This window comes from Carcharhinus amblyrhynchos, chromosome 3 (genome assembly GCF_965287045.1).
Source record: "Carcharhinus amblyrhynchos chromosome 3, sCarAmb.v2.hapA, whole genome shotgun sequence".
Classification (NCBI taxonomy): Eukaryota; Metazoa; Chordata; class Chondrichthyes; order Carcharhiniformes; family Carcharhinidae; genus Carcharhinus; species Carcharhinus amblyrhynchos.
Genome location: NC_137326.1, coordinates 35208801 through 35234830, shown reverse-complemented (window position 1 = coordinate 35234830; position 26030 = coordinate 35208801). Strand labels below are relative to the sequence as shown.

Below are 26030 nucleotides of genomic sequence, written 5' to 3'. Positions count from 1 at the left end.
ATGCATGCATAGTGAACATGAAACTCACTGTGACAGGGTTATTTGCTGCTATATGAGATTTATAATGGGGTTTCTATTATGTATTTAAGTTAGTACCAGGACTTCTGAAACTCAATAACTTTTTGATATACTCCCAGAACAAAAAGTAGCACACAGTTTAAATATTTGAATAGATGCGGAAAATATTATAAATTATTTCCATAGACCATAAGAGGTTGGTTAGCTCATCTGGCTAATTGGCCAGAGTGTGATGCAGAGTGATGCCAACAGTAAGGGTTCAATCCCTGGACTGGTGTCATGCAAGGATGCCTTCTCACCTTGACCCATGCTTGTGGAATGGTGCCCTCAAGTTATATATAACCAATAATGTGTCTCTCTCTCTAATGGAGAGAGATGCCTATGGTCCATTGTGGGTTATGGCTAATTATCTATTTCAGTAGATGTATATAAAATAAACATGCCTTATTCCTGAAGTGAACTGATTATGGCAAGCCATAAAGAATTTAACTGAAATGTTGTGGTCATCGTAACTAGGTATGTTGATGCTGGGGAATAAAAGATTTTTTTATCTTGGGCTCCCACTTCCAACACAGATGCAGACTGAAGATCATTCTGATTAAATCCTTGAACTAATGTAGCAATCTCCTGTTTCATAAGACAATGGTTTGCACTGTGGTGATCAACTGTGTGTTAAGCATTACTTGCTGTGGCTCAGAAGCTGTACCCTGATATGTCTCTGCCACATTTGCCACAGAGGATGACAATGGGCTGAGTTGATCAACAGTTCGCTGGCTTCAGTTTTTTCTGGGCCTCCTCCTCAGCCAGCTCAGATTTTTCTTTCTATTCATCTGTTCTGATGCCCATCCAGTCGACCTCCAGAAATCATGATGAACCTTAAAGGTTTTGATGTTGCTGCATCATATTTTCATGAAAAAGGGAGATTACATTGAGCAACTTTGGCAGGTAGCCAATTTTCTCCAGCAACTGAAATAGACATTGGTGCTCAAATGGGCAAATGCCTGTTGAAATTGAGAAGTCAATATAATGGTCTCCTTTGTTCACTGCATTTCACTTGCAGCTGCCAGAATGAGAAGACCATGACAATTGTAGATCTTGCAGTTCTGAACCAACACTGGGATTGAAGGTAGGTGCGTTCAGCCAGGAACTGCAATCTGACAAGAACAATGCAGGTATATATACTTTTCCCACAATGCTCTGAAGGGAGATACCTTGAGGATTGTTGCAACTGCTGTGGATGACCTTGTTCTTGTACAGAGTAAATTCTTCGTATTCTGCATATCCTGGGGCCCTGCATCTCCCCTCCAGAAGAGACAGAGAAGTTTGTGCAGATGCTGCAGGAGTGCTGTTTTCCCATGCTGGATGAGTTCAGGTAGTATAGCATCAGCACCTATATCTTTGCCTGTGGTAAGTGAGTCAGTGGCTTTGCTAAGCTCTTCCTCCGTGGATTTGATATCCAGCTTTGCTTTGACAGACAGGAATTCTATTGTTTTGAGAGCTTCCCTGGTGACACCATAGATGCACCATAGAAAGCATTCTGTCTAGTTGTATCACAGCTTGGTATGGCTCCTGCTCTGCCCTAGACTGCGAGAAACTAGGCAAGGTTGTGAATGTAACCCAATCCATCATGCAAACCAGCCTTCCACCCATTGATTCTGTGTACACTTCCCGCTGACTTGGCAAAGCAGCTAGCATGATTAAGAACCCCACGTACCCTGGACATTCTATCTTCCACCTTCCGTCAGGAAAAAAATACAGAAGTCTGAGGTCATGTACCAATTGACTCAAGAACAGCTTCTTCCCTGCTACCATCAGACGTTTGAATGGACAAATCTTGCATTAAGTTGATCTTTCTCTATATCCTAGCTATAACTAGCTACATTCTGCACTCTCCTGTTTCCTTCTCAATGAACAGTATGTTTTGGCTGTATAGCGCACTAGAAACAATACTTTTTACTGTATGCTAATACATGTGACAATAATAAATCAAATCAAAAGCAAAATATTCTCCCCAGAGTATAACTTAAGATAATGTACCACCCATTTTCCCATTGTTTATTGCAATCAGTGATGACCTCTCTGCCTTGGTTTACAATGGAACTATTTTACTTTGCTGATGGACCTGTTGCCTATTTGGTCCCTTCATACATGCTCCTAAAATTCCCCGTGTCAAAGTAAATCTAGACATTCAATCAGAATTGTAACTCAGTCCTTGGTGCATCTCCTTGCAGCAGTTTATTGGACCTTATTGTGAGCGACTCTTAGAGCAGTCAGAGTTTTCTTTAGGTTTCTCTTACATAACAAGTTCCATCACAATGATGTTAGCCTTGAACCAGTCAACATTTCTCCACCCTTGCTTTCTGTATGTTGAGGGTACAGAATTATAGATAGTGACTCGAAGTTATGTTCCATTTTGCTTCTGCACTCTGTGTGGGACTGTAAGATAGTGCCTGTGCAGCCAAGTTGCTGCGCTGTTAGTTTTTATCTAGGTTGGCAATGTGGCTGATGCTGACATGACACCAGCATTTCTGTTTTGAATTTAAACGGTTCAAGGATTGCATTCTTACCCTAGTGCACACCAGGAGTGATCTGTGTCACAGTAAGTGCTGCGGTATCTGTGTATGATGAGAATGCTGCTCAGAGAGCCACATCTGGCAATGATCAGAGCCAGCTGGTGCCCTGATCTTGGATGTCTCCAGGCAAATTTCTGGTGTAGTTTGTTCTGAAAGAAGGTGTTAGTTACATTTTGCTTGTGGTACTAGCAAAGCTCAAGGAGTCCCATTTATCTTTCCAAGGCGATGATGTCTAAGGCAGGTGGGCTATGTCTCATGGCCTGCATTTACTCTTGCATTGATATCCCTCAATAGATAGAGATGTTCTAACTTAGTGACCCTGCTGATGGCAGTGTCGGAAGTTCCTCATGAGCCTGGTCTGTCACCTTTGTAGTGTTGAAGCATGGATACTAATGAGGTTAACAGGCCCTGTTTGAATTCACAACACAATCTGAATCGTTTGTGGAAACTTCTATCATTGGAAGTAGCTAGTTCCTTATGGAGAAGTCCACACCTTGCTCTTGAATTTCCTCTGAATTCTTCCCCTGCCGGATGGTGTGATTTCTTTCTTTAAGTGATCTGCTCTCAGTGAGACAGGTCTCTTGTTGGGATGTTAAGTTGATATTCAGCCTTTCAAATTTCACATCAATCACAGCTGTCTTGCGCGTGTTTTCGACCAGCTGAATATCATCCGTCAGTCCTGTATGCGTGGACCTGACATTCTGACTTGCCAATCGAAGAATTGGTATTGACTTTCTTTTTGTTTGTTTGCCAGTGCGATGGATTCTGTCTACATGTGGATTGTCTACTCAAGATCTCATTGAAGCAGATGCGCTGTAGTGGGTCAGCACCTTACTTGTTGGGGGATGCCCAACTTGAGGTGGGAGGTGACTGACTAGTGGCTCAGGATGGTCCCTCCCACTGTTGGCGACAGCCCATAGCGCCTATTCTCTATCCAACCAGGTTGCCCATTAATGCTCTGCAGCAAAACTAGGGTGACCTCTCTAGAGGCTGAGGAAGATTTATAGAGACCCTGAGCTGCCCAAATGTCAGAATGCCCTCCCGATTTTCCCAGTTTCCTCCAACAGCATGCAAAACACAATGGTTGAGACTGGCTTGGTTACAGGAGTTGCTCGAAAGATGGTCGGCCATGACTCTTCCAAAAAAGATTCTATGTGTCCAATTTTCATGAAAATTGGAGTAAATCACATTGTATTTTGCAGTGGGAGTTCAGAGAGAATCTCCCACATTCTGTGCAGTGCAGAGTGCATTAGCGTGTATCATGATAAAAATCAGTGGGCGGGGCCTTTTCCTGCTGGAAAGGCCGACAGCACAGCGCTGAACGGGCCACTGCACACGTGCCAATCAATCAGCGCTGAGATCGGCGCATGCGCAGTGGTCCCGATCTACTGGTCTCCTAATTGCTGGCCAGTGCTGTAGCCCCCACATAAGAACATAAGAAATAGGAGCAGGAGTAGGCCATCTAGCCCTTTGAGCCTGCCCCGCCATTCAATAAGATCATGGCTGATCTGAAGTGAATCAGTTCCACTCCCGTTTTCTCCCCATAACCCTTAATTCCCTTGTCTATCAGAAACCTATCTACCCGTGACCTAAATATATTCAACGAGGTAGCCTCCACCACTTCAATGGGCAGAGAATTCCAGAGACTCACCACCCTTCGAGTGAAGAAGTAACTCCTCAACTCCGTTCTAAACTGTCCCCCCCTTATTTTGAGGCTATGCCCTCTAGTTCTGCTGTCCTTTCTAAGCGGGAAGAATCTCTACCTCTACCCTATCTATCCCCTTCATTATCTGGTACGCCTCTATAAGATCCCCCCTCAGCCTTCTAAACTCTAATGAGTACAGACCCAGCCTATTCAATCTCTCTTCATAAGCTAACCCCCTCATCTCCGATATCAGCCTGGTGAACTTTCTCTGCACTCCCTCCAAGGCCAATATATCCTTTCGCAAATAAGGGGACCAAAACTGCACACAGTATTTGTTGCGGCCTTAGCAGTGCCTTGTACAGTTGCTGCAAGGCCTTCCTGCTTCTATATTCTACCCCCCTCGCTATAAAGGCCAACATTCCATTCGCCTTCTTGATCACCTGCTGCACCTGCAGACTGGGTTTTTGCGATTCGTGCACAAGGACCCCCAGGTCCCTCTGCACCGTAGCATGCTGCAGCTTTTCAACTTTTTAATAATAATCCCTCCTACTATTATTTCTACCAAAGTCGATAACCTCACATTTGCTAATGTTATACTCCATCTACCAGGTCCTCGCCCACTCACTCAGCCTATCTGCAGACTTTCCATACCCTCCACGCAATTTGCTTTTCCACTCATCTTCGTGTCATCAGCAAATTTTGTTACCCTACACTCAGCCCCCTCCTCCAGATCGTCTATGTAAATGGTAACAGTTGAGGCCCCAGCACCGATCCCTGCAGCACTCCACTAGTCACCAACTGCCAACCAGAAAAGCACCCATTGATTCCAACTCTCTGCTTCCTCTTAGATAACCAATCCTCAATCAATGCTGACACCTTACCCCCAACTCCGTGCACCCTAACCTTCTGTAGCAACCTTTTGTGAGGCACCTTATCGAATACCTTCTGGAAATCTAAAAACACCACATCCACCGGTTCCCCTCTGTCTACTGCACTAGCCACATCCTCATAGAAATCCAATAAATTCGTTAAACACGACTTCCCCTTAACGAATCTGTGCTGTGTCTGCTTGGTCAAACCGTTCTTTTCTAGGGGTCTTGCTATTTCCTCTTTGATGATGGATTCTAGCATTTTTCCAACTACAGACGTTAAGCTAACCGGCCTATAATTCCCTGCTTTTTGTCTGCTACCTTTTTTAAACAGCGGCGTAACATTAGCCGTTTTCCAATCTTCCGGCACTTCCCCAGAGTCCAGTGAATTTTGATAAATAATTACTAAGGCATCTGCTATCACCTCTGCCATTTCTTTCAGAACCCTGAGATGCATTCCATCCGGTCCCGGGGACTTGTCTACCTTCAGTCCCATTAGTCTATCAAGCACTACCTCCCTAGTGGCAGTAATTGCATTAAAGACCTCATCTCCTACCATCCCTCTATCTTTAATATTCGGCAATATCCCACATCGCTGGCCCTCTGCCCTCTCATGGCCTGATCGCTGGTACCCCCAAGCATGCCTAGGCTCAGCCCCAACTCCTTCGCCTTCAGCCTGCCTCAATCACTGCCTTCCAAAGCCTGATCTCCCATTCAGCAGTCACAACCCATGCCTCTCCACACCCCCCCCATCCCCTCTCCCAGCCCCAAATACTGGCTGTCTCCCTCTGATCGTGATCCTGACTGGCAGCAGGACCCCCCCCACTCCCACTGATCATCCCTTCATCAGGCCCTGCCTCTCAGGTCTTGCCCCCTTGGCACTGCCCCATGCCTGATGGGCAGTGCCAAAATGTCCTTTGGGCATTGGCACTTTGCCTCTTGAGTAGAGTCAGGGGCCCCAGGCTGGCACTGCCAAGGTGCCAATGCCCAGGGGGCACCCCCCAAGCATCTGACCTTCTGTTCACTCCAATGGAGTCGGGCCGCTAGCTCCCTGAAATTGGGGAGCTACTGTAAACCCCGCTGGAATGAAATACTCTTAGTGAGGTGGAAGAGGCTAGCGGGCTTGGACACTTCAGTCCCAGGCCCACTAATAATATTTATGTTAGATTTAAATACTCCTTTGAATGCCTAAGGCGTGGAACTGAAGGCGCTGGAAATCTGGTGCTGGGAGCTGGATGCTCAGCTCGGATCATGCTAATCCAGTCCTGCTGAAATGTCCCGGCCCACTGTGCGAAAAATTTAGCCTCGCACGATGGAAGAATCGCCCCCGACATATTTAGATATCATTCTGCCTAAGGACTCCACATACTTTCGAAAGGATTACTTCCTTAGCCTTCAACTTTCCTGATTGGGTTACCCTTATCTGAGCGTCTGATTCATGAATGCCAGACAGCATCCATTTTCTAGTGGGCCGCTGCCACATTGCATGTCTGGAAGCCAAACCTCCTCAAGAGGAGGGTATTTACTGACAGGGACAAAATTACACATTTGGCTCTCTTTTTCACTTTGCTGCTAGCCAACAACATTGGTTGAAAATGAAAAGCCAACTAACATGCAAAAGTGGAAAGCCTCTCTCCACCCACATGCCAGACGCATAAAATTGATTTATTGGACACAACAGGTATTTGTATTAATACAGTAGTCAATCGATAGCATCTGAGCAAGATTGCTAATTAGTGCTGAATTGGGCCAATTTTGAACTAAGACTACCCAATTAACTCATGGCATATGAATATAAAGGACTTAACACTAATATGATCATCTAATTTCATTTACTGTGAATACACTAGACTATTCCAACTCCAACCTAATAATTCCCCAGCACAGCATATTATAGTTATTTGCATTTAAACTTAATGGTGATCCTTGAATAATAAATTGAGGAATTCCTTTCTAAAAATTGTACATATTGTAAGAATTAGGGCAGATTTAGCAGCAGCATCCACAAAGGAAGCACTTCTTCCACTTGTATTTCCAGGCACTTTTCTTAGAAACTCTCTGAAACTGCTTGGATGATTGTAGGATTTCATCTCCCAAATACTCACACTGCTGGAGTTCTGCATGTCTTTGAGCCAGTAATTTCATTGACTTCTCAGAAACTGTTTCGATTAAGTTATCCACCTAATTGAAAGAACGTTAAATAGATATTACTTCAAGAGGTAATTAGTCATTGTCTACTAACACTTAAGCCCAATTTATATAAATATGAAAGAAGACCTTAGAAATGTAATCCAATATCAGTTGGCAGAACAGTTTTATTAAATAGTTTTGTTCAGTCGTTGGAAATGGGTGTCGCTGGCTGACCAACATTTATTGCCCTAGTTGCCCATGAGAAGGTGGTAGTGATCTGCCTTCTTGAACAACTGAATGGATTGTTAGGCCATTTCAGAGGGCAGTTGAGAGTCAACTTCATTGCTGTGACTCTGGAGTCACATATAAGCCAGACCAGGTAAGGCAGGCAGATTTCCTTCCCTAAAGGATGTTAGTGAACCAGATGAATTTTTCATGGTCATCAGTAGATTCTTAATTCCAGGTTTTTTTTATTGAATTCAGCTGCCATGGTGGGATTCGAACCTGGGTCCCAGAACGTTAAACGAATTTCTGGATTAATAGTCTAGCGATAACACCACTAGGCCATCACCTCCCCTAAATTGTATACTAGGAATAAATGTATGCTTACTTGTGCTTGAAGCTTTCCTACTGTTAGGAAAGACTGTCGCCTATTTTGCTCCATCTTTTTAATTTTATTTTTCTTCTTGAATATTTTTAAGTACTGCCTTTTCTTTGAGTGGGGTGCCTACAATGAAACAAGCATTGCTTTAGTATCAGAAAATTCATTCTTTTTAAAAAAATTGTTATTACATAAATGTAATTCATGTTATTAATAACTCAAACCTTTTGCATGTCAGTGGGAAGGCTTGTGACAGACACACGACGGGACATACGGCGGGACCTCACCACTAGATTGTTGCCAATAATGCTTGACGTTTCTGCCTCCAAGACATCAACGTCAACTTGGATAGTAGCTGTAAAGAAAATTGTGCTGAATTTATTGTGTTGGACTTATTGAGAATTGTATTAATTTATATACATTTCTAGTAAATTGTTGACAGTTACTTGTATTCATTTAATGTATAGAAGTGGCCAAAGAATTTGGGAGAAAGGTTTTAGAAACTTGCTCCCTAGAGACACATGGTACATGGTAGCTGGAAGTAAGGTTTGTCAACAAGAAGTGCGGAAGTACATGCCCATGCAACCATTTTTGCATATCTCTGATACAAGCAAAGTTTGTTAAGAATTGGGTGAATTCCTAATTTCAGTTTATCCCAATTTGTGCAATGGAAGACAGTGTGCATGAAGAATGGAATAGTATTAACCTGGAACTTTTTCTCCTGTAATGCGAGGGGAAGAAATGGCCTAGTGGTATTATTGCTAGACTATTAATCCAGAAAATCAGCTAATGTCCTGGGGAAGATATATATTTTTATTTCCAAATACAGCAACAGCGCAAAACAGAAAATGGAGCACAAACTGGTCAGAAAGTGGATTAAACTTCTTTCCCAATCTTCTCCAGCCAGACATTTCGAATCCCGCCACAGCAGATGGCGGAATTTGAATTCCAGAAAAAAAATCTTGGTTTAAGAATGATTACCATTAAACCATTGTCAATTGTTGGAAAAACCCATCTGGTTCACTCTTGTCCCTTAGGAAAGGAAATCTATCATCCTTACCTGGTCTGGTCTACATGTGACTACAGAGCCACAGCAATGTGGTTGACTCTCAAATGCCCTCAGGCAAATGGCGATGGGCAATAAATGCTGGCCAACCAGCGAAGCCCATGTCTACGAATGAATAGAAAAAAGTACACAAAGAGTGAAAACCCTTTGATGATCATTTGGGTGGTTTATAATCAACAGTTGAATGTGCAATGTGACAATTAGGTTGTTGCTAATAATCTTTGCGAGTTGAAATTTTCAGGATTGAAATTGATAGGATTTTACTGGAGCATAGGACATGGAGCAAAGTTGGGTAAAGGGAGTTGAGGTGCAAATCAGCCAAGATTTTAATTGATTGGTAGAACATACTTGAGAGGATACATGGCCTAGTCTTGTCCCTGTCTTCCTATGTTCCTATTGAAAGTAGAGCAAAAGGCTATGGGTTCAAACAAATGAAAGTCAAATCTGGGACATGCCAGAGTATTCTGTGATAGGGATTGAGGGTGGGTTTATAGAAGAATTGTTAGAATGTTTTCTAGTTTGGCGGAATCACCTCCCTCATCTTGTAAACTTGCATTTTCCTGTAAATATTTTTATGCAGCCCCCAAATACTTATCAAAAAGGGTTGACAATAATCAATTTACATATTTAGATTTTGTGAAGTAAATACTGATAAATATCTTTGACAAAGGAGTACAAAGTCATGCAAATTATTAAAACTATTGCTCCTAAACAACCATTATGTAGCCAATTACTTGAAACATAGAATAAGGAGCAGAAGGAGGCCATTTGGCCCTTCAAACCTGCTCCGCCGTTCATTATGACCACGGCTGATCGTCCAACTCAATAGCTAAATCCTGCTTACTCCCATAATTGTTGATCCCATTCATCTTAAGTGCTATATCTAGCAGCCTCTTGAATACATTCAATATTTGGCATCAACTACTTTCTGTGATAATGAATTCCACAGGCTCGTCACTCTTTGGGTGAAGAAATGTCGCCTCACCTTCATCCTGAGTTGTCTACTTCTCCACCATTAGGAATATCTTCCCTGCATCTACCCTGTCTCATCCTGTTAAAATTTTATAAGTCTGTGAGTCTTTTGATTATGAGTTCAGATTGAAACAGGTTACAAAATAACTTTGGCATTCTTTATATTAAGAATGTGGATTAATCCTCCATTTGCTTTTTCCTGCTGATGGTGCTGACCACTTATAGCTTCAGCATAAACATCTAGTAGCCTTAGTGAAGGTCCAGCTACTGGGAAGACAGAAGTGTGCCAAATGTTGCTCCCAATCCGCTCTTCAGTTACATTTGCAATCAGTTTTGCACACATGCTTCTGTGTACATCAGTTTGCAATGATTCCAAAAATCTACTTACACCATAAGACATAGGAGCAGAATTAGGCCACTCAGCCCACCGAGTCTGCTCCGCCATTCAATCTTGGCTGATTTTTTTCTCATCCACATTCTCCTGCCTTTTCCCCATAACCCCTGATGTCCTTATTAGTCAAGAACCAATCTATCTCTGTCTTAAAGACACTCAACAGGAATAACAGATGTGTTGAGTATAGGGCTAACGGGAAGACTTTGAATAGTGTGGAGGAGCAGAGGGATCTAGGTGTATGTGTACATAGATCCCTGAAAGTTGGGAATCAAGTAGATAAGGTTGTTAAGAAGGCATACAGTGTCTTGGTGTTTATTGGTAGGGGGACTGAATTTAGGAGTCGTAGCGTTATGTTGCAACTGTACACAACTCTGGTGCGGCCGCACTTGGAGTATTGTGTGCAGTTCTGGTCCCCACATTACAGGAAGGATGTGGAGGCTTTGGAGAGGGTGCAGAGGAGGTTTACCAGGATGTTGCCTGGTATGGAGGGGAGATCCTATGAGGAGAGGCTGAGGGATTTGGGGTTGTTTTCGCTGGAAAGAAGGCGGCTAAGAGGGGATCTTATTGAAACATATAAGATGATTAGAGGTTTAGATAGGGTGGATAGTGATAGCCTTTTTCCTCTGATGGAAAAATCTAGCACGAGGGGGCATGGCTTTAAACTAAGGGGGGGTAGTTATAGGACAGATGTCAGGGGTAGGTTCTTTACCCAGAGGGTGGTGAGGGATTGGAATGCCCTGCCTGCTGCAGTTGTAAATGCGCCTAGTTTGGGGGCGTTTAAGAGGTCTGTGGACAGGTTTATGGACGAAAAGGGATTGGTTTAGGTTAGTGGGTCGTTGTTGTTGTTTTTTTTAATTTTTTTTTTAACTGGTCGGCGCAACATCGTGGGCCGAAGGGCCTGTTCTGCGCTGTAATGTTCTATGTTCTATGTTCTATGTTCAATGACTTGCCCTCCACAGCCTTCTGTGGCAAAGCATTCTATAGATTCACCACTCTTTGGCTGAAGAAATTCCTCCTCATCTCTGTTTTAAAGGATTGTCCCTTTAGCCTGAAGTTGTGCTCTCTGGTTCTAGTTTTTCCTCTCCACATCCACTCTATCCAGGCCTATAAGTTTCAATAAGATCCCCTGTCATCCTTCTAAACTACAACGACTACAGACCCAGAGTCCTACTTGCATAAACTTCAATTAAAAATTCTCTTCCTAACTTGTGCTACCATATTGAGAATCTTCCTTTCTTCACTAACCAATGAATTAGTCTCTGTTAAAAAGAAGGTAAGAGGATCTTAAAACAATAGCTTTTAACATTATAAAATGTCTAAAGGCTTCACAGGAACATTATAAAATAAAAAAAGACACAGAGCCATTTGACCAGGTGACCAAAAGCTGGGACAAAGGAGTGATTAAGCAATGTTTTAACAGAGGAAAGTGAAGGAGGGAGGCAGAAAAGCACAGGGAAGAAATGCTAAATCTTGGGGTGTAGGCAGTTTAGATCCTAAACAGAAATATCAGTGACAACAAGAGGAGAGAAAATACTAAGAGAAAAGTCCTTATCTGTTGTCCTCCTTTGTTGGAACAATTAAAGTCAGAGATGCCTAAAAGATCAGAATTAGAGAAGTTACAGATACCTCAGAGGGTTGAGGGGCTGGAGGAGATTTTACAGATAGGGAAAGGTGAAACCACGTGCCACTTGGAAGCAAAGCTGGGAATTTTAAAATCAAGATGTTGCTTTACCAGGGTAATTTCTGAGCTACAGGGTGATAGGGTGGACTGCATCTGCTGCAAGTTAGGACACGAGTGGCAGAGGTTTCGATGACCTCAAGCTTACATGCGGTAGAATGTGGAACACCAGTCAGGAGTGTGTTAGAATAGTCAAGTCTGGAGGAAACAAAGGCACAAGTGAGGGTTTCAGTAGCAGATAAGCTGAGACAGGGGCAAAGCTGGATAATGTGATGGAGGTGGAAATAGGCAATATTAGCGACGATCGTCACTATGTGGCCAGAAGCTCTTCTCAGGCCAAATATAACATCAAGATTGTGAACAGACTGGTTTAGAATGTCACAAAAGAGGCGGATGGCGTTGGCAACTAGGGAATCATGTTTGGTGTAGGGACTGAAAACAATGACAACAGTAATCCCAATATTTAATTGGCAGAAATTTCTGCTCCTCCAGCCCTGGATGTTGGATAAGCAGCAGTCTGGTAATTTAGCAATACCGGGGAGGGTGTTATCGGGATTGGTGGTAGTGAGATAGATCTGGCTGTCATCAGCATACATATGCTGTGCTTTCAGATGATATTGCCAAGTGGCAGCATGTCATTGAAAGATAGGAGGAGGCCAACGATTGAAGATGCCAGAGGGAACAGTGTGGGAGTTATCTGAAGAAGAGTCATATGGACTAGAAGTGTTAACTCTGCTTCTCTCTCCACAGATGCTGCCCGCTGAGGTTTTCCAGCATTTTCTGATTTGATTTCAGATTTCCAGTAGGTGCAGTATTTTGCCTTTACGTTATTGATAGTGACACCCTGGCTACGATTGAATGGATAAGGATGGTACCAGCTGATGGTAGTCCCAGCCTAAGGACAAGGAAGGAGTGTTTATCTTTATGACAGTCAGAGCTGGGAAGTGATATAAATACAGATACAGGAGGCACTGCTTTTCCTGCTACTGAAACCCTCACTTGTGCCTTTGTTTCCTCCAGACTTGACTATTCTAACACACTCCTGACTGGTGTTCCACATTCTACCGCATGTAAGCTTGAGGTCATCGAAACCTCTGCCACTCGTGTCCTAACTTGCAGCAGGTGCAGTCCACCCTATCACCCTGTAGCTCAGAGATTACCCTGGTAAAGCAACATCTTGATTTTAAAATTCCCAGCTTTGCTTCCAAGTGGCACGTGGTTTCACCTTTCCCTATCTGTAAAATCTCCTCCAGCCCCTCAACCCTCTGAAGTATCTGTAACTTCTCTAATTCTGATCAGAGGCATCAGAGGATGATGCTGTGGTCAACTGTGTCAAAGGCTGCAAATAAGTTGAGAAGGACAAGGAAGGAGTGTTTATCTTTATGACAGTCAGAGCTGGGAAGTGATATAAATACAGATACAGGAGGCACTGCTTTGCTGAGACTGCACCGTAGACAAGTTGTTGTCTGAGAATATATGAAGCTTTAACCTGTCTCAGGTGTGTATATAATATTATCAAATGTGTTCATTCGATATCAAAAGGAAAAATGATACTGACCATATTCACCCTGTGGAGCACAATGAATCACAGACGCAGTACAACTTTTCCAGAGCCAAACCACTGGTGAATGTGCAATGAACTGTCCCTTTTATGAGAATCGCTTCACCATGACTTTAAAAATGATACATAAATGGGGCCAATGTCTAAATCTGACTGCAGTAAAAAGTCTGACAACACCAGGTTTTAGTCCAACCTATTTATTTGATAATATACTCACAAGCTTTCGGGGTTAGCCCCTTCGTCAGGTGAAGGGGCTAACCCCGAAAGCTTGTGAGTATATTATCAAATAAATAGGTTGGACTAAAACCTGGTGTTGTCAGACTTTTTACTGTGTTTACGCCAGTCCAACGCCGGCATACCCACATCATAAATCTGACTGTCCAACTCTGTCACCTGGTGGTTTCAGAGCTGAACTGCAAATCACAGACTGAATTACACCTTCTGCAGTTCAGATCCCAAAGGGAAAGCTCAGTGGCACCAGAGAAAGAAAACACGAAACGAAAAATTCTTATCTGTTGTCCTCCTTGGGGATAAAGACTAAAGTGAAATACCAGACGGATCTCCCTAAGGTGATGTTAGTGCTGAGAGCTCTGCTGATGTTACCTGCAATGGTGACTTAAACCCCAAAAGATATCTTGAAACATTGGTTTTTTGTGGTGTACATTTGGAATCATGTGAGGAAAAATGTACAATCCAGTGAGGATTGTACATATAGAGAAAAGAAAATGCAAAAGAAAAATTAATATAAACTATGACACTTAAGTATATTAATGACTAAACACACCATTGTATCTGAAATTACCTTTTGTTCCCAAAATATACCCACATTCCTCAGCTCGCCGAGACACCCCTTTTCCCAAACAACATCCATTTAGGAACTCTTTTAGTGAAATCCAGCTCATAGTTACGGTGGGAGTGGAGAACTGAACTCAGCAGGAGGTCGGCCAAGGGGCCAGGCAAACTAGCAGCACCTCATTGTTGACATTCAGTCTCTGCATATATGTGAAATAGCACAAAGCGGATGTTTCACTAAATCTATCAACAGGACACAGCTGAATGTCCTTGCAAACAGCACTGAAACTATGATTAAGACATGATTAAATGACCATTGTCTGAATGGACATTCCATCCATCTACCACTAGAATTATGACATTACTGATGGGATGCGATTAAATAGCTATTGTTTCGGGTCTACCTCTTTGTAACATATGTAAATAATTTATCAGTGTGCGTGACTAGAAACAACTGTTTTTACTAGAAGTTGTGCCCTGTGAAAAGATGACTGTACATAATTGAACAGAGCGGACTGAAGAAGCCTTAACAATTCTTCAGTTCTTTCCTTATCGATACGAAGGCAATAAAGGATCCATCACTCATGAATGCTTTGCTCAAATATCTTTTTGGCTCTGACACCACACAATACAGCTTCGATGACCAAGTCTGAGAAAACATCTGTTTTTGGTTCAGTGAAGGAACAAATCTGAGAGGAGAATTTTCTCATCCTGCCCACCACAGGAATTGTAGTGGGCGTCACATGGACTATGCATAGATCGTTGACCTAGGGCAGGATTTTCTGGTTTTGGGGCGGGTTCAGCTGGAAAATCCTGTCCCGAGTCTTTTAGAGGGGAAGAATATCTGCAATCTACTGTGGCTCCAAATGTTAGAGGGAACAGGTTTCATGGCTCTGATCAAATGGTACTGGCCTCTCTGAAGATTAGATAGAGATAGCCTGTCTGACTGTTGGATGGAAAATGAACCCGCTTCCCCAGTGAGGGTGCTGATAGTTATACTGTTCAGTCTCTTTGATATTCTACCCTGTGAACTTGACTGTCTACGTCTCTCAAATTCCTGCGGTGGGATTCTCCCAAAAAAATTTGAAGTGTTGAATTTGTATAAAAACTGGAGTAAATCACACTGGTTTTTTCAGCAAGATTTTCACAATGAATCTCCCTCACTCTGTGCACTACTGTAAATCAGTCTGGAAACTTATGGGCAGGGCCTATTCCTGCTGGAGAGGCCTGCGCTGGTGAGTCAATGCATTGACCTGTCAGTGCTGGGATTGGTGCAGTAGTCCCTGTCTCCTGATCACTGGCCAGATCGATTGCTGGCTAGCCCCACGACCCTTGCATTGCCAGCCATGCAACCTTCCCCTGTGGCCCAATCACTGGCCTCCCAAGCATGTGTAGGCCCAGCCCCAATCTCCAGCCTCCCTTCCCGACCTGCCCCAATCTCCTAGCCCCCCCAAGTCCTCTCACCATCCCCTCCCCCAGCCCACCAACCGGCAGTCCTGACATCCCCCATCCCACAGCAGTGCCAACCTTCCCCTGCAGCCCCGATCCCCCAGCAGGCTGTCCCCTCCCACCCCGATGGCCAGCCCCAATCGCTAGCCTCTTCCCTCCCCCACTGATCTCAACTGCAGAGTGGCAGTGCGATCTCCCACGGTGCCAATCACTCCCCACCCCCCCAGAAGCTGGCCCCATCAGGCCCTACCCCGTTGGTGCCCTGGGCATTGGCACTTTGCCCCTTGGGCAGTACCGGGGCTCAGGCTTGCATTGTCAAGGTAGCAATGCCCAAGGGGCATCCTTAGTGCCCAACCCTCTGGGGGGTAGGTCTCGATTTCTCCCCTTCACACCAGCTGGGTCAGGCTGCCAGCTCCCTGCAAGTGGGGAATGAACCAGTCTTGGTGGGGGGAGGAGCGAGAGGCTAGCAGGCCCGGAGATTTCAGTCCCGGATCCACTAATAGGATTTAAATTAGATTTAGATTATCTGCTGCATGTATAAGGCAGTTGTGTGCTGATTTCCAGTGTGTAGCTGACAGCACTGGAAATCCAGTGCTTGGAGACGCACAGAGGCCTGGACACCCAGTGCTAATCATGTAAATTGGCCGTCGCTAGCATCCCCTGGCCTGCTGCGCTAAAAAAGCAGCAGAACAGGATGATATTTCCTCCATCCTGCGTCTTTAGAAGTTATCATTTGTAAAGTCCAACTGATCTCTGATAAACATTTTTCTGAACACATAACAAACAGAGGCAAGCACACCAGTTAACTGAAAGTTAAACCTTCACCTCTTTGGTGTATGTCAGGTAGGCTTTCATTTTAACAGAGAACTTGCCCTAAAGCCTTTTTCTAACATTAAATTTATTCAGCTATGTATACAAACCAGTTTTTTGCGGTTGTGACTTGAATGCTGAAAGCATCTTCGTTTCATCAATATTTGCCAATTGCTTGGCCTGTCCCTTGGATGTCTTGTGGTCTGTGCATCTGTATGAGTATGAATCATTACTCTGTACACAATCTGGTGCTGCTCTTCCCAGGAACTGCAGCGGTGAACCAGTGACCTTGCTGGTTCTCAGAATCCTATCACATTTCACTGTAAATCGTGGGAAGTTTCGAGTTCTTGAAGGACTTCTTGTACAATTCCTTCCAATTCTCTTGTCAAAATTCTTTAACTGCTTGTTTTGGCAGTGATGTGTTATAAACCTCCCCAGTGTTTTTCGCATTTTACTCATAAGGCTTTTTCTCTTGGATTCACTATATTCGGCACCATTTTCTCTGGATAATTCATCCTCAGGGATGAAAATTAGGGGCTTTACCAGATTGGTGGAAACAGCTCTGTGCCACCTGCTCCAAACAGCAAGATAGAAATAATTAATATAATAATCATATAATTCAACCAACGTTCCAAACATCACCACATTCATTATTTTTACGAGTAGACATTACTATTTATTACATTCACATGGAATTTGTATAGTTAGTCAGCTAATTAGACCTTTCCCACTTTCAAAATCTAGTGGAAAACCCATTCACTGGAATTTATGTCACTTCTGGTTTCCTTTTCAACTTGCAGGAGATTCAACTCATCATCTAGCATGGTGAAGATAAACTGAAGGACTTTATACAGAGAACTTCCGATTTAGCTGATAGAAGAACAGACCATAGATTACCTAAGGAGCTGCCTATAGACTGGACTAGGCTTCTCTTTTCACTTCTGCACCGTTATCTCCTGTGTCCCCTCTGGACCTATCCTTGGATTTATCCTATTTCTCAACTATATGTTGCCCTTTGGTGACATGAAAGCAATGTCAGTTTTACTGTGTATACTGAACACATGGGGCTCATCCTGAAACTGTAAAATCCATTATCCACCCCTCGGCCACTCCGATTCCGTGGCAGGTGGGGCAGTAAAATTCCAGCCATGGAATTCTTTGTCACCATCACCTCTTTAGAAGTTATCGTTTGTAAAGCCCAACTGATCTCTGGTAAACATTTTTCTGAACTCAACACATAGCAAACAGAGGCCAGCACACCAGTTAACTGAAAGTTAAACCTTCACCCTCTTTGGTGTATGTCAGGTAGGCTTTCATTTTAACAGAGTACTTGCCCTAAAGCCTTTTTCTAACATTAAATTTATTTAGCTATGTATACAAACCAGTTTTTTGCAGTTGTGACTTGAATGCTGAAAACATCTTTGTTTCATCAATATTTGCCAATTGCTTGGCCTATCCCTTGGATGTCTTGTGCTCTGTGCATCTGTATGAGTATGAATCATTACTCTGTACACAATCTGGTGCTGCTCTTCCCAGGAACTGCAGCGGTGAACCAGTGACCAATGATAACCTCATCGCCTCCACTGTCTCTAAATTATCAGACAGCTTGTCCAGTAAAGAGTGAGCAGTAAATTCCTCCAAGTAAATATTGGGAAGATCAGAAGATTCCTCGGCCTGCACTACGAGCTCTATTTCCCAGTCACCAACTCCATCCCTCTCCCTGGCAACTGTTTGAGGCTGAATCAGACTACAGGTGTCCTGGATTTCACCTTGAGGTGAGCTTCTGACCACACATTCCTAACATCACTAGGAGAGCCTACTGGCATTTCTGTAACATCGTCCATCTTCATTCCTGCCTCAGCTCATCAGCTGCTGAAACCCTTGTGCATGTTTTTGTTACTTCAATGCTTGATTATTCTAACACACTCCTCCTTGGCCTCTAACCTTCTACCCTCTGTAAACATAAGGTCATCTGTGAGTCCCTCTGAATCTGACCTACATTGGTTCCTAGTTAAATAACGTCATGATTTTAAAATTCTCATCCTTGATGTCAAATTCCTCTGAATCTTCACCTCTTTCTATTTCTGTAACCTCCTCCAGCTCCACAATTCCTCAAGATGTCCACATTCCATCAATTCTGGCCTCTTCAGTATCACTGACTTTAGTTGCTGCACCATCGATGGCAATGGCTTTAACTGTTAAGTTTCCAAACTCTTGAATTATTTCCACAAACATCTCAGTCTCTCAACGCTCCTTTAAGATACAGGATCAAATTTTACTTTCTAATGCTTTTGTGATTCCCTTTATTGAGGGAAAGGTGCAACATAAATACAAGTTGTTGTTGACTTGAACAGCTACGCTTCGTAGCAGATAATGAGGTTAATTTGGAGTAACTGTATGGATTGTTGGTCTAATTCAACAACCCTGTATTTAAATTATAAATATGACTATCATGTAAAATTGATTGTTATTGATGACTGAGATTATTCAACTTTCAGCATGAATGGAATACTTTGCTATTTGATTAATTTGTGTCAAGAGGAAATATGTTAGCACCACCAGAAATATTGGAGGTAGGTCTTCTATTAACCTATTCACAGCATAAAGGAAGTGTTCACTCCCCTGGCTGAGGAGTTGGGGCAGTAAAAGAGATTTAATAAGGAAGACATTTTGGTAAACAAATTGCAAAACCGAACATTGTTAATAGGGATTTTCTTTATCTGTTTGTTTAAACATTCTGATTAGACAATTAAGAGAGCTGTTTTCTAAAGCCATACTGTTCACTTTTAAATCTTAAATTCTTTTAAGTAAAAGTGTTCAATCAACCAGGAGCTTTGCTTAACCCAAAAAGGAATTATGCTGTTGTATTTACATTGTTTATTAACTTGAGTTAAATTTACTAATGAATCACTGGGTAAGCAATCTATTTGGAAAGGTAGACAATACTTCGACCAGTCATTCAAACAAGTTGGCTATCAAACCTTCATGCCAAATGCGAATAGCATTATTAAAAGATAAGGCCCTAGAGGATTTGTTTTATAAAACGTGTCAATGAAACATTTTTTCTTGCCACCTTTGTTACTTTTAACATTTTATGTGATGGATGAAAATTTTGTTCAGAAATTTCTTCACCAAGGCTCACTAAATTAGAAAGTAAATTATTTTTGGTCTGAAAGAACATCTACTTGGTGAGTCTCATTCTCTTAACTATAAACATAAATCCATAGGCTTAAATTATTTTGACCAAAGCTCTATGAGTGTAGGGCATATTTCCAAATGTTATGAGTCCTATCATTCAGACGGACGACAATAACATGCAATCACCTTTAATACATTAAACAAAAACTAAACCTTGCCAGGTTGATGAAAATCAGCACAAAATACTTGAACGTGAGCATTAGATCATGAGGTTCTTCATTTGCTTAGTACATTGATACATTACCTCAAAATGTATGTGGGTTTTTAGTAGCTTGCTATAACTCTGTAATTCAGGCTAAAAGTCAGTTATAAATCATTTCACACATCATAATGCAGCTTACCATACTATTTATAGTATCATAAATCAGCGCTAAAATAGTCCAGCAGCGCACAATTAGAACTGAATTCAGATTGTAGGGCAGCATTTCCAGTTAAATAAACTAATCTTGATATATTATACCATTTTCCTGAACTGGAAAGTGGTTAACATTAAAATTCATATCCGTTTTAGCAGTAGAGTTAGTTACCAAAAAAAAAGCAGAATTACAAATCATCACTAAATGCAAATTTGGCAAATTTTCACAAAATTATATTTAAACGCTTTGTGTCAGTGGAACGTCAAACCATTTATGAAGTTTGTTGCTAATTACTTTAAAGCAAAGCAAAGAATAGTGGAGTTACATAAAACATGAGATTAGTGTTCATGTTTAGCTTTACAACATGGCAGCAGTAAGGCTGAACGACTTAGCGAGTTATTTCACAGATAATGCTGTTCACAGATTTGCCGATACTCACCTCACAATCCCCTTTTCTCTGTGTTCAAGTGCCTCTGTTTCATGTTTAATCACTTGTCTGCAATGTGGATCTTGCTTACAAACTGGCTGGGAATGAAGCCGTTTCTTGCTCATGGTTATATTGGAGTGAATGAAGTGCAATTGAAAACTAAAGTGTTGCAGTTGTTACACATGCACTGGGCCTCAACGATTGAACCTAAATCCCATCGGGAAATAGATGAATATTTAAAAAGGGATGAGAAATTCATTGTTGCTGTAATCGTGTAAGTTGGCCAGCAGCTACTTACGGAATGTCTGATTCATTTACTTGCCATTGTGAAGTGCATCATTGGGATTACAGTTGTGTGGCTATGAGGCCACGCAGATGAGAAATTAGACACACCTGCGAAATTCCACAAGAGACTGCTAGGCAGTTAATTCATTTTCTTAAACATTGACAAAGAAGTCAGTTTGATGATATAAATAAAATTTCCATCTGCAGGACAGAAAACAGCCAGACCAATGTGCCGATTGTAAGAAAATGGGATGAGCAAATAACTAAAATATTTAATCCAAAGTGTGCAAAAACATGGAAAATTCAGACAACTTAGTTTGTGAAAGCAACTTTCTTCTCAGGAAAGCTGCAGATGTCAGTTTGGGTATCTTTTGCCCCATATTAACTAAGAATCAAGCTGCTAAGACAAGGGCCAAATATGGTGAATGCTGGAAAACTGAAATAAGAATAGGAAAAGCTGGAAACACCCAGCAGATCAGGGAGAACCTATGCTGATTGGGAAAATGGTGCCGTTAAAATGGTGTTGCAGACTACAGTCCTGATAGTGCTCTGTTGCAGTTATTACCATTTAAAAAGGGTCTGCTGTTCATTGGTTAAAATACCTGTCTGTTTTGGGCAACAGGTACCTTTTAATATGCAATTAGGAATTTTATAGCTTATAGATCAAACGTCAGATCAAGGGCAAGATGAGGCACAGTGCCTCAACTTGTCAGCTTGGATCTTATTTCTCTCTCTCAAGGGGACCTTGGATTGGATTCAATTGGATTCTGAATTTTGTTTTTGGAACAAGCAAAGAATGGATTCGGGTTTGCCCCATCCATTCTGAGCATTGGCTTTATAACTTTAAGGATGGAGTAAAAAATTAAAAACAAAATTAAAACCCCAATTTCCATGTTAGGATAGAACTGATCACTAAATGTTCCATGTCCTCACTATTCAGTTCCACGGGCAATGGGAGAGAAGAGGCCCAGCAAAGGTAAATTTGAAATGATTTTTCTGGGACCAGGATAGAAAGGAGTGCCTCCTCGGGCCTCAGAAAAATAATCTTAACCACTGCTGCTATCCTAGGATGGTTAGTCCAATATGTTAACACTTCACCCTCTACATGTAACTTACTGCCAGTCAGTATGATCTAATGTCGGCCAGCCTTAATCCAGCGAACTGAAACTGGCCACAGATTTGTTGCTCTGGCTTGTAAACGTTAAAATACCTCTCTCTATATTCCCAGCATCTAAATAATGATAAAATTACAGCTTTTCTGTTTTGGTGCCTTTCAAGATTCCACTCCGTGGGGGCAATTCTCCCATTTGGACCTGTTCATTTTTTGGTGGGTCGGGCGGGGAGATTCGCACACGTGCCAATTTGTGGGATTTGCATACGCATTCCCGACCTGCGTGCATTTCCCACCACCAGATATCTGGCAGAGTCGGAACCACACAGGAAACCATTGGGAACAACAGGTTATTTTAATGTGATTTAAATGTGATTATCAGGTGTGGGACTGAAGTCTCCAGGCCTGATAGCATCTCCCACCAGTAGAATTTCACTCCAGCGGGGTTTAGATAGCTCCCTACTTTCAAGGAACTTGTGGGAGATCCTGCTGGACTAAAGGGGGGCAATCGGGGCCCCCAGGGGATCGGGCGGTGAGGGGGAGGTGTCCCCTGGACATGGGCACCTTGGCAGTATCAGCCTGTGACCCCAGCACTGCCCAAGGGGCAAAGTGCCCATGCCTAGGGGGCACCTTGCCACTGCCCACCAGGCATCCGGCAGTGCCAAGGGGGGGGCAGGGCCTAATGAGCAGTGCCAAGGGGTAGGGCCCTGGAGGGGCAATCGGTGGAGGTGGCGGGGGGTCCCGCTATCGCTCCACAGACAGGATCGGCCAGGGCTTGGAGGGACGCCAATGCTTAGATTGGGCTGGGGAGTGGTTTGTTGGTGGGGTCGGCCTCTCATGGGTTAGGCCTGCTGGGGTAGAGGGGGGTCTGTGTTGTGACGGTGGGGAGGTTCTGCCTCTTGGGAGGGGTCTGTCTCCGTGCGGGGGGTGTTATGCTGGGGTGGGGAAGATCGTCACTGCTGGGTGCTCCAGGACAGGAGTGGGGTCGGGCCTGGCTGGGGAATGCTCATGGGGGCTGCAATCGGGCCATGGGGGGAATGGTGGGGGAGGCACTGCAGGGGTCCAGGCCTGGCCAGCAATTGAGCTGGCTAGCAAAGTGCAGGCTGACAGTTAGGCCTCGCTGTGCGTGCGCAGTGTTCTGGAACTGTCAGACTCCAACGTGAACAGGCCCCAGCCCCCGAGCTTTCAATGATATTCATAATTGTGACCTCTGCATTGCACAAAGTGCGAGAGATTCGAGTCTGAACTCCCACTGAAAAAACAATTGTGATTTATGTCATTTTTCCTGCAAATTCAGTACTTAAGAACTTTGTTTATTCAGATGTCATGACACATCAGCTAATCTACGTGATAAGTCTGGGATCAGGTTCAAGTCTGTTCATCTGTTTGTACTTGTATATGCAGATCCTTTGTCTCAACTTCTCCCACATTTCAAATACTAACCATACATGAAATCCATTATATTTCTCTCTTTCTTTAGCTTTGAAGAAGAGTCATGTAGACTCAAAATGTTAATTCTGTTTCTTTCTCCATCGATGCTGCCCAACATGCGGAGTTTTTCCAGAATTTTTTGTTTTATTTCAGTAAACACTTTAGTTTTCTCAGAATTTGGAAGCTTGGCTTTGTCGGTCCATTTTCTCACAGTGATATTACTAGAAGAAAGTCATTAGATCATTGAGTGTTGATTATTCATTAATTACTTGTTGAAGCGACCTTTGTTGATTAACTGACTACTATCATTAACAAAATGACAACGAATGTACTCCTCATGTGAAAGAAATGGGTGGTATGGTGGTACAGCGGTTAGCCCTGCTGCCTCACAGTGCTAGGGTCCTAGGTTCAATTCTGGCCTGGTATCATTGTCTGCGTGGAGTTTGCACATTCTCCCCATGCCTGCGTGGGTTTCCTCTGGGTGCTCTGGTTTCCTCCCACACTCATAAGAACATAAGAAATAGGAGCAGGAGTAGGCCATCTAGCCCTTTGAGCCTGCCCCGCCATTCAATAAGATCATGGCTGATCTGAAGTGTCTCAGTTCCACTTTACTGCCTTCTCCCCATAACCCTTAATCCCCTCGCTTATCAAAAACCTATCTACCCGCGTCTTAAATATATTTAGCAAGGTAGCCTCCACCACTTCAACAGGCAGAGAATTCCAGAGAGTCACCACCCTTTGAGTGAAGAAGTTCCTCCTCAACTCCGTTCTAAACTGCACCCCCCCTTTATCTTGAGGCTGTGCCCTCTAGTCCTGCTGTCCTTTCTGAGCAGGAAGAACCTCTCCACCTCTACCCTATCCATCCCCTTCATCATCTTATACGTCTCAATAAGATCCCCCCTCATCCTTCTAAACTCTAACAAGTACAAGCCCAGTCTATTCAGCCTCTCTTCATAGCTCAACCCCCTCAACTCTGGTATCAGCCTAGTGAACCTCCTCTGCAGTCCCTCCAAGGCCAAAATATCCTTGAGCAAGTGCGGCGACCAAAACTGCACACAGTACTCCAGTTGCGGCCTCACCAGTGCCCTGTACAGTTGCAGCAAGACCTCCCTACTTTTATATTCAATCCCCCTCGCTATGAAGGCCAGCATCCCATTCGCCTTCCTGACCACCTGCTGCACCTGTAGGCTGGGTTTTTGCGACTCATGCACGAGGGCCCCCAGGTCTCTCTGCACCATTGCCTGCTGCAGCTTTTCGCCCTGTAAGTAGTAGTCCTTCCTACTCTTATTAACACTCCAAAGATGTGCTGGGTTAGGTAGATTGGCCATGCTACATTGATCCCAGTGTGAGGGGGTTTAGCAACGGGAGGTTATGGGACAAGGGCCTGTGTGGGATTGTGGTTGGTACAGACTTGATGGGCCGAATGGCCTCCTTCTACACTGTAGGGATTCTATGAAAGGAACTTCTCAAATTAATTTTTGAAACAGAGTGGTACAGAAAGATCTGATAAGATGCCAAAGGTACACAGGGCAAGTCAAAAGTTAGGGGTAGAACCTATTGAAAGAATTACTTAAATCAAAGGAAAGTTCCTCATGGTAGGTTGGTACAGAAGATTAAAGCTCATGGGATATGTGGTCAGGTATCTAGATGGGTAGAGAACTGGCTTGCAAAGTTCCGCACACATGAGGACGGTCTCAACAGGGATCTTGGGTTCATGTCGCACTATCTGTAACCCCCGTGACTTGCCTGGGTTTGCAAAACCTCACTTACTGTACTGTCTGGAGACAATACACATCTCTTTAAACTGTGATCAGTGCTCCTTCCACTCACATTATCAGCCACTTCAGGTCTTGAACAGCAGGTTAGGTGTAAGGATTCGCATTCTAATCAGTAATCTCTAAACTGTCTGTGCTTTATATGCTCTGTCTGAGGCCAGAACTCTCCATTCACCTGACGAAGGGACTAACCCCGAAAGCTTGTGAGTATATTATCAAATAAATAGGTTGGACTAAAACCTGGTGTTGTCAGACTTTTTACTGTATTTGCAAAGAGGAGTCAGAGAGTAGTAGTGGAGGGGTCTTTTTCTAGCTGGAGGTCTGTCACTAGTGGTGTGCCACAGGGCTCAGTACTGGGACCTCTTCTCTTTGTAGTGTATATAAATGATTTGGAAGAGGGAGTAGGTGGTGTGATCAGCAAATTTGCTGATGACACCAAGATGGCTGGATTGGCGGGCAGTGAGGAGCAGTGTCTGGCAATACAGCGGGATATTGATAGGCTGGTTGATTGGGCAGATACATGGCAAATGGAGTTTAATCCGGATAAATGTGAGGTGATGCATTTTGGCCGGAATAATGTAGTGGGGAGTTATATGGTAAAGGGTAAGCCCGTAAGGAGTATAGAATCGCAGTGTGACCTGGGGCTGCAAGTGCACAAATCTTTGAAGGTGGCAGTGCAAGTGGAGAGTGTGGTGAAGAAAGCCTATGGTATGTTACCTTTATAGGAAGGGGTATAGAATATAAGAGCTGGAGTCTAATGTTGCAGTTGTACAGAACGTTGGTTAGGCCGCATTTGCAGTTCTGCGTCCAGTTCTGGTCGCCTTACTACCGGAAAGACGTGGAGACTCTGGAGAGAGTGCAGAGGAGGTTTACCAGGATGTTGCCTGGT

At 43.3% G+C, this 26030-nt stretch overlaps 1 protein-coding gene across 1 annotated transcript; it reads right to left on the bottom strand.

Moving 5' to 3' along the window:
- Positions 1-7094: 7094 nt before the first annotated feature.
- On the bottom strand, positions 7095-20664 carry LOC145362515 (putative uncharacterized protein C3orf49). Its single transcript, XM_080218538.1, has 5 exons — positions 20552-20664; positions 16669-17129; positions 8061-8191; positions 7846-7962; positions 7095-7286 (listed from the first exon to the last, which is right to left on the bottom strand). Exons 1-5 carry the CDS (start codon positions 20662-20664, stop codon positions 7095-7097), a joined length of 1014 nt encoding a protein of 337 aa, XP_080074664.1.
- Between the last annotated feature and the right edge of the window lie 5366 nt (positions 20665-26030).

Bases quoted from the DNA above. Each gene is read 5' to 3' on its own strand.
- LOC145362515 (XM_080218538.1), bottom strand. From the start codon at position 20,664: ATGAGCAAGAAACGGCTTCATTCCCAGCCAGTTTGTAAGCAAGATCCA. The intron at 8,192-16,668 runs GTTTGTATACAT...TTTTCTTTACAG, and splicing joins GTCACAACCGCAAAAAACTG to CTACTATCCAAGTTGACGTT. The intron at 7,963-8,060 runs GTTTGAGTTATT...GTTTCATTGTAG, and splicing joins TTCCCACTGACATGCAAAAG to GCACCCCACTCAAAGAAAAG.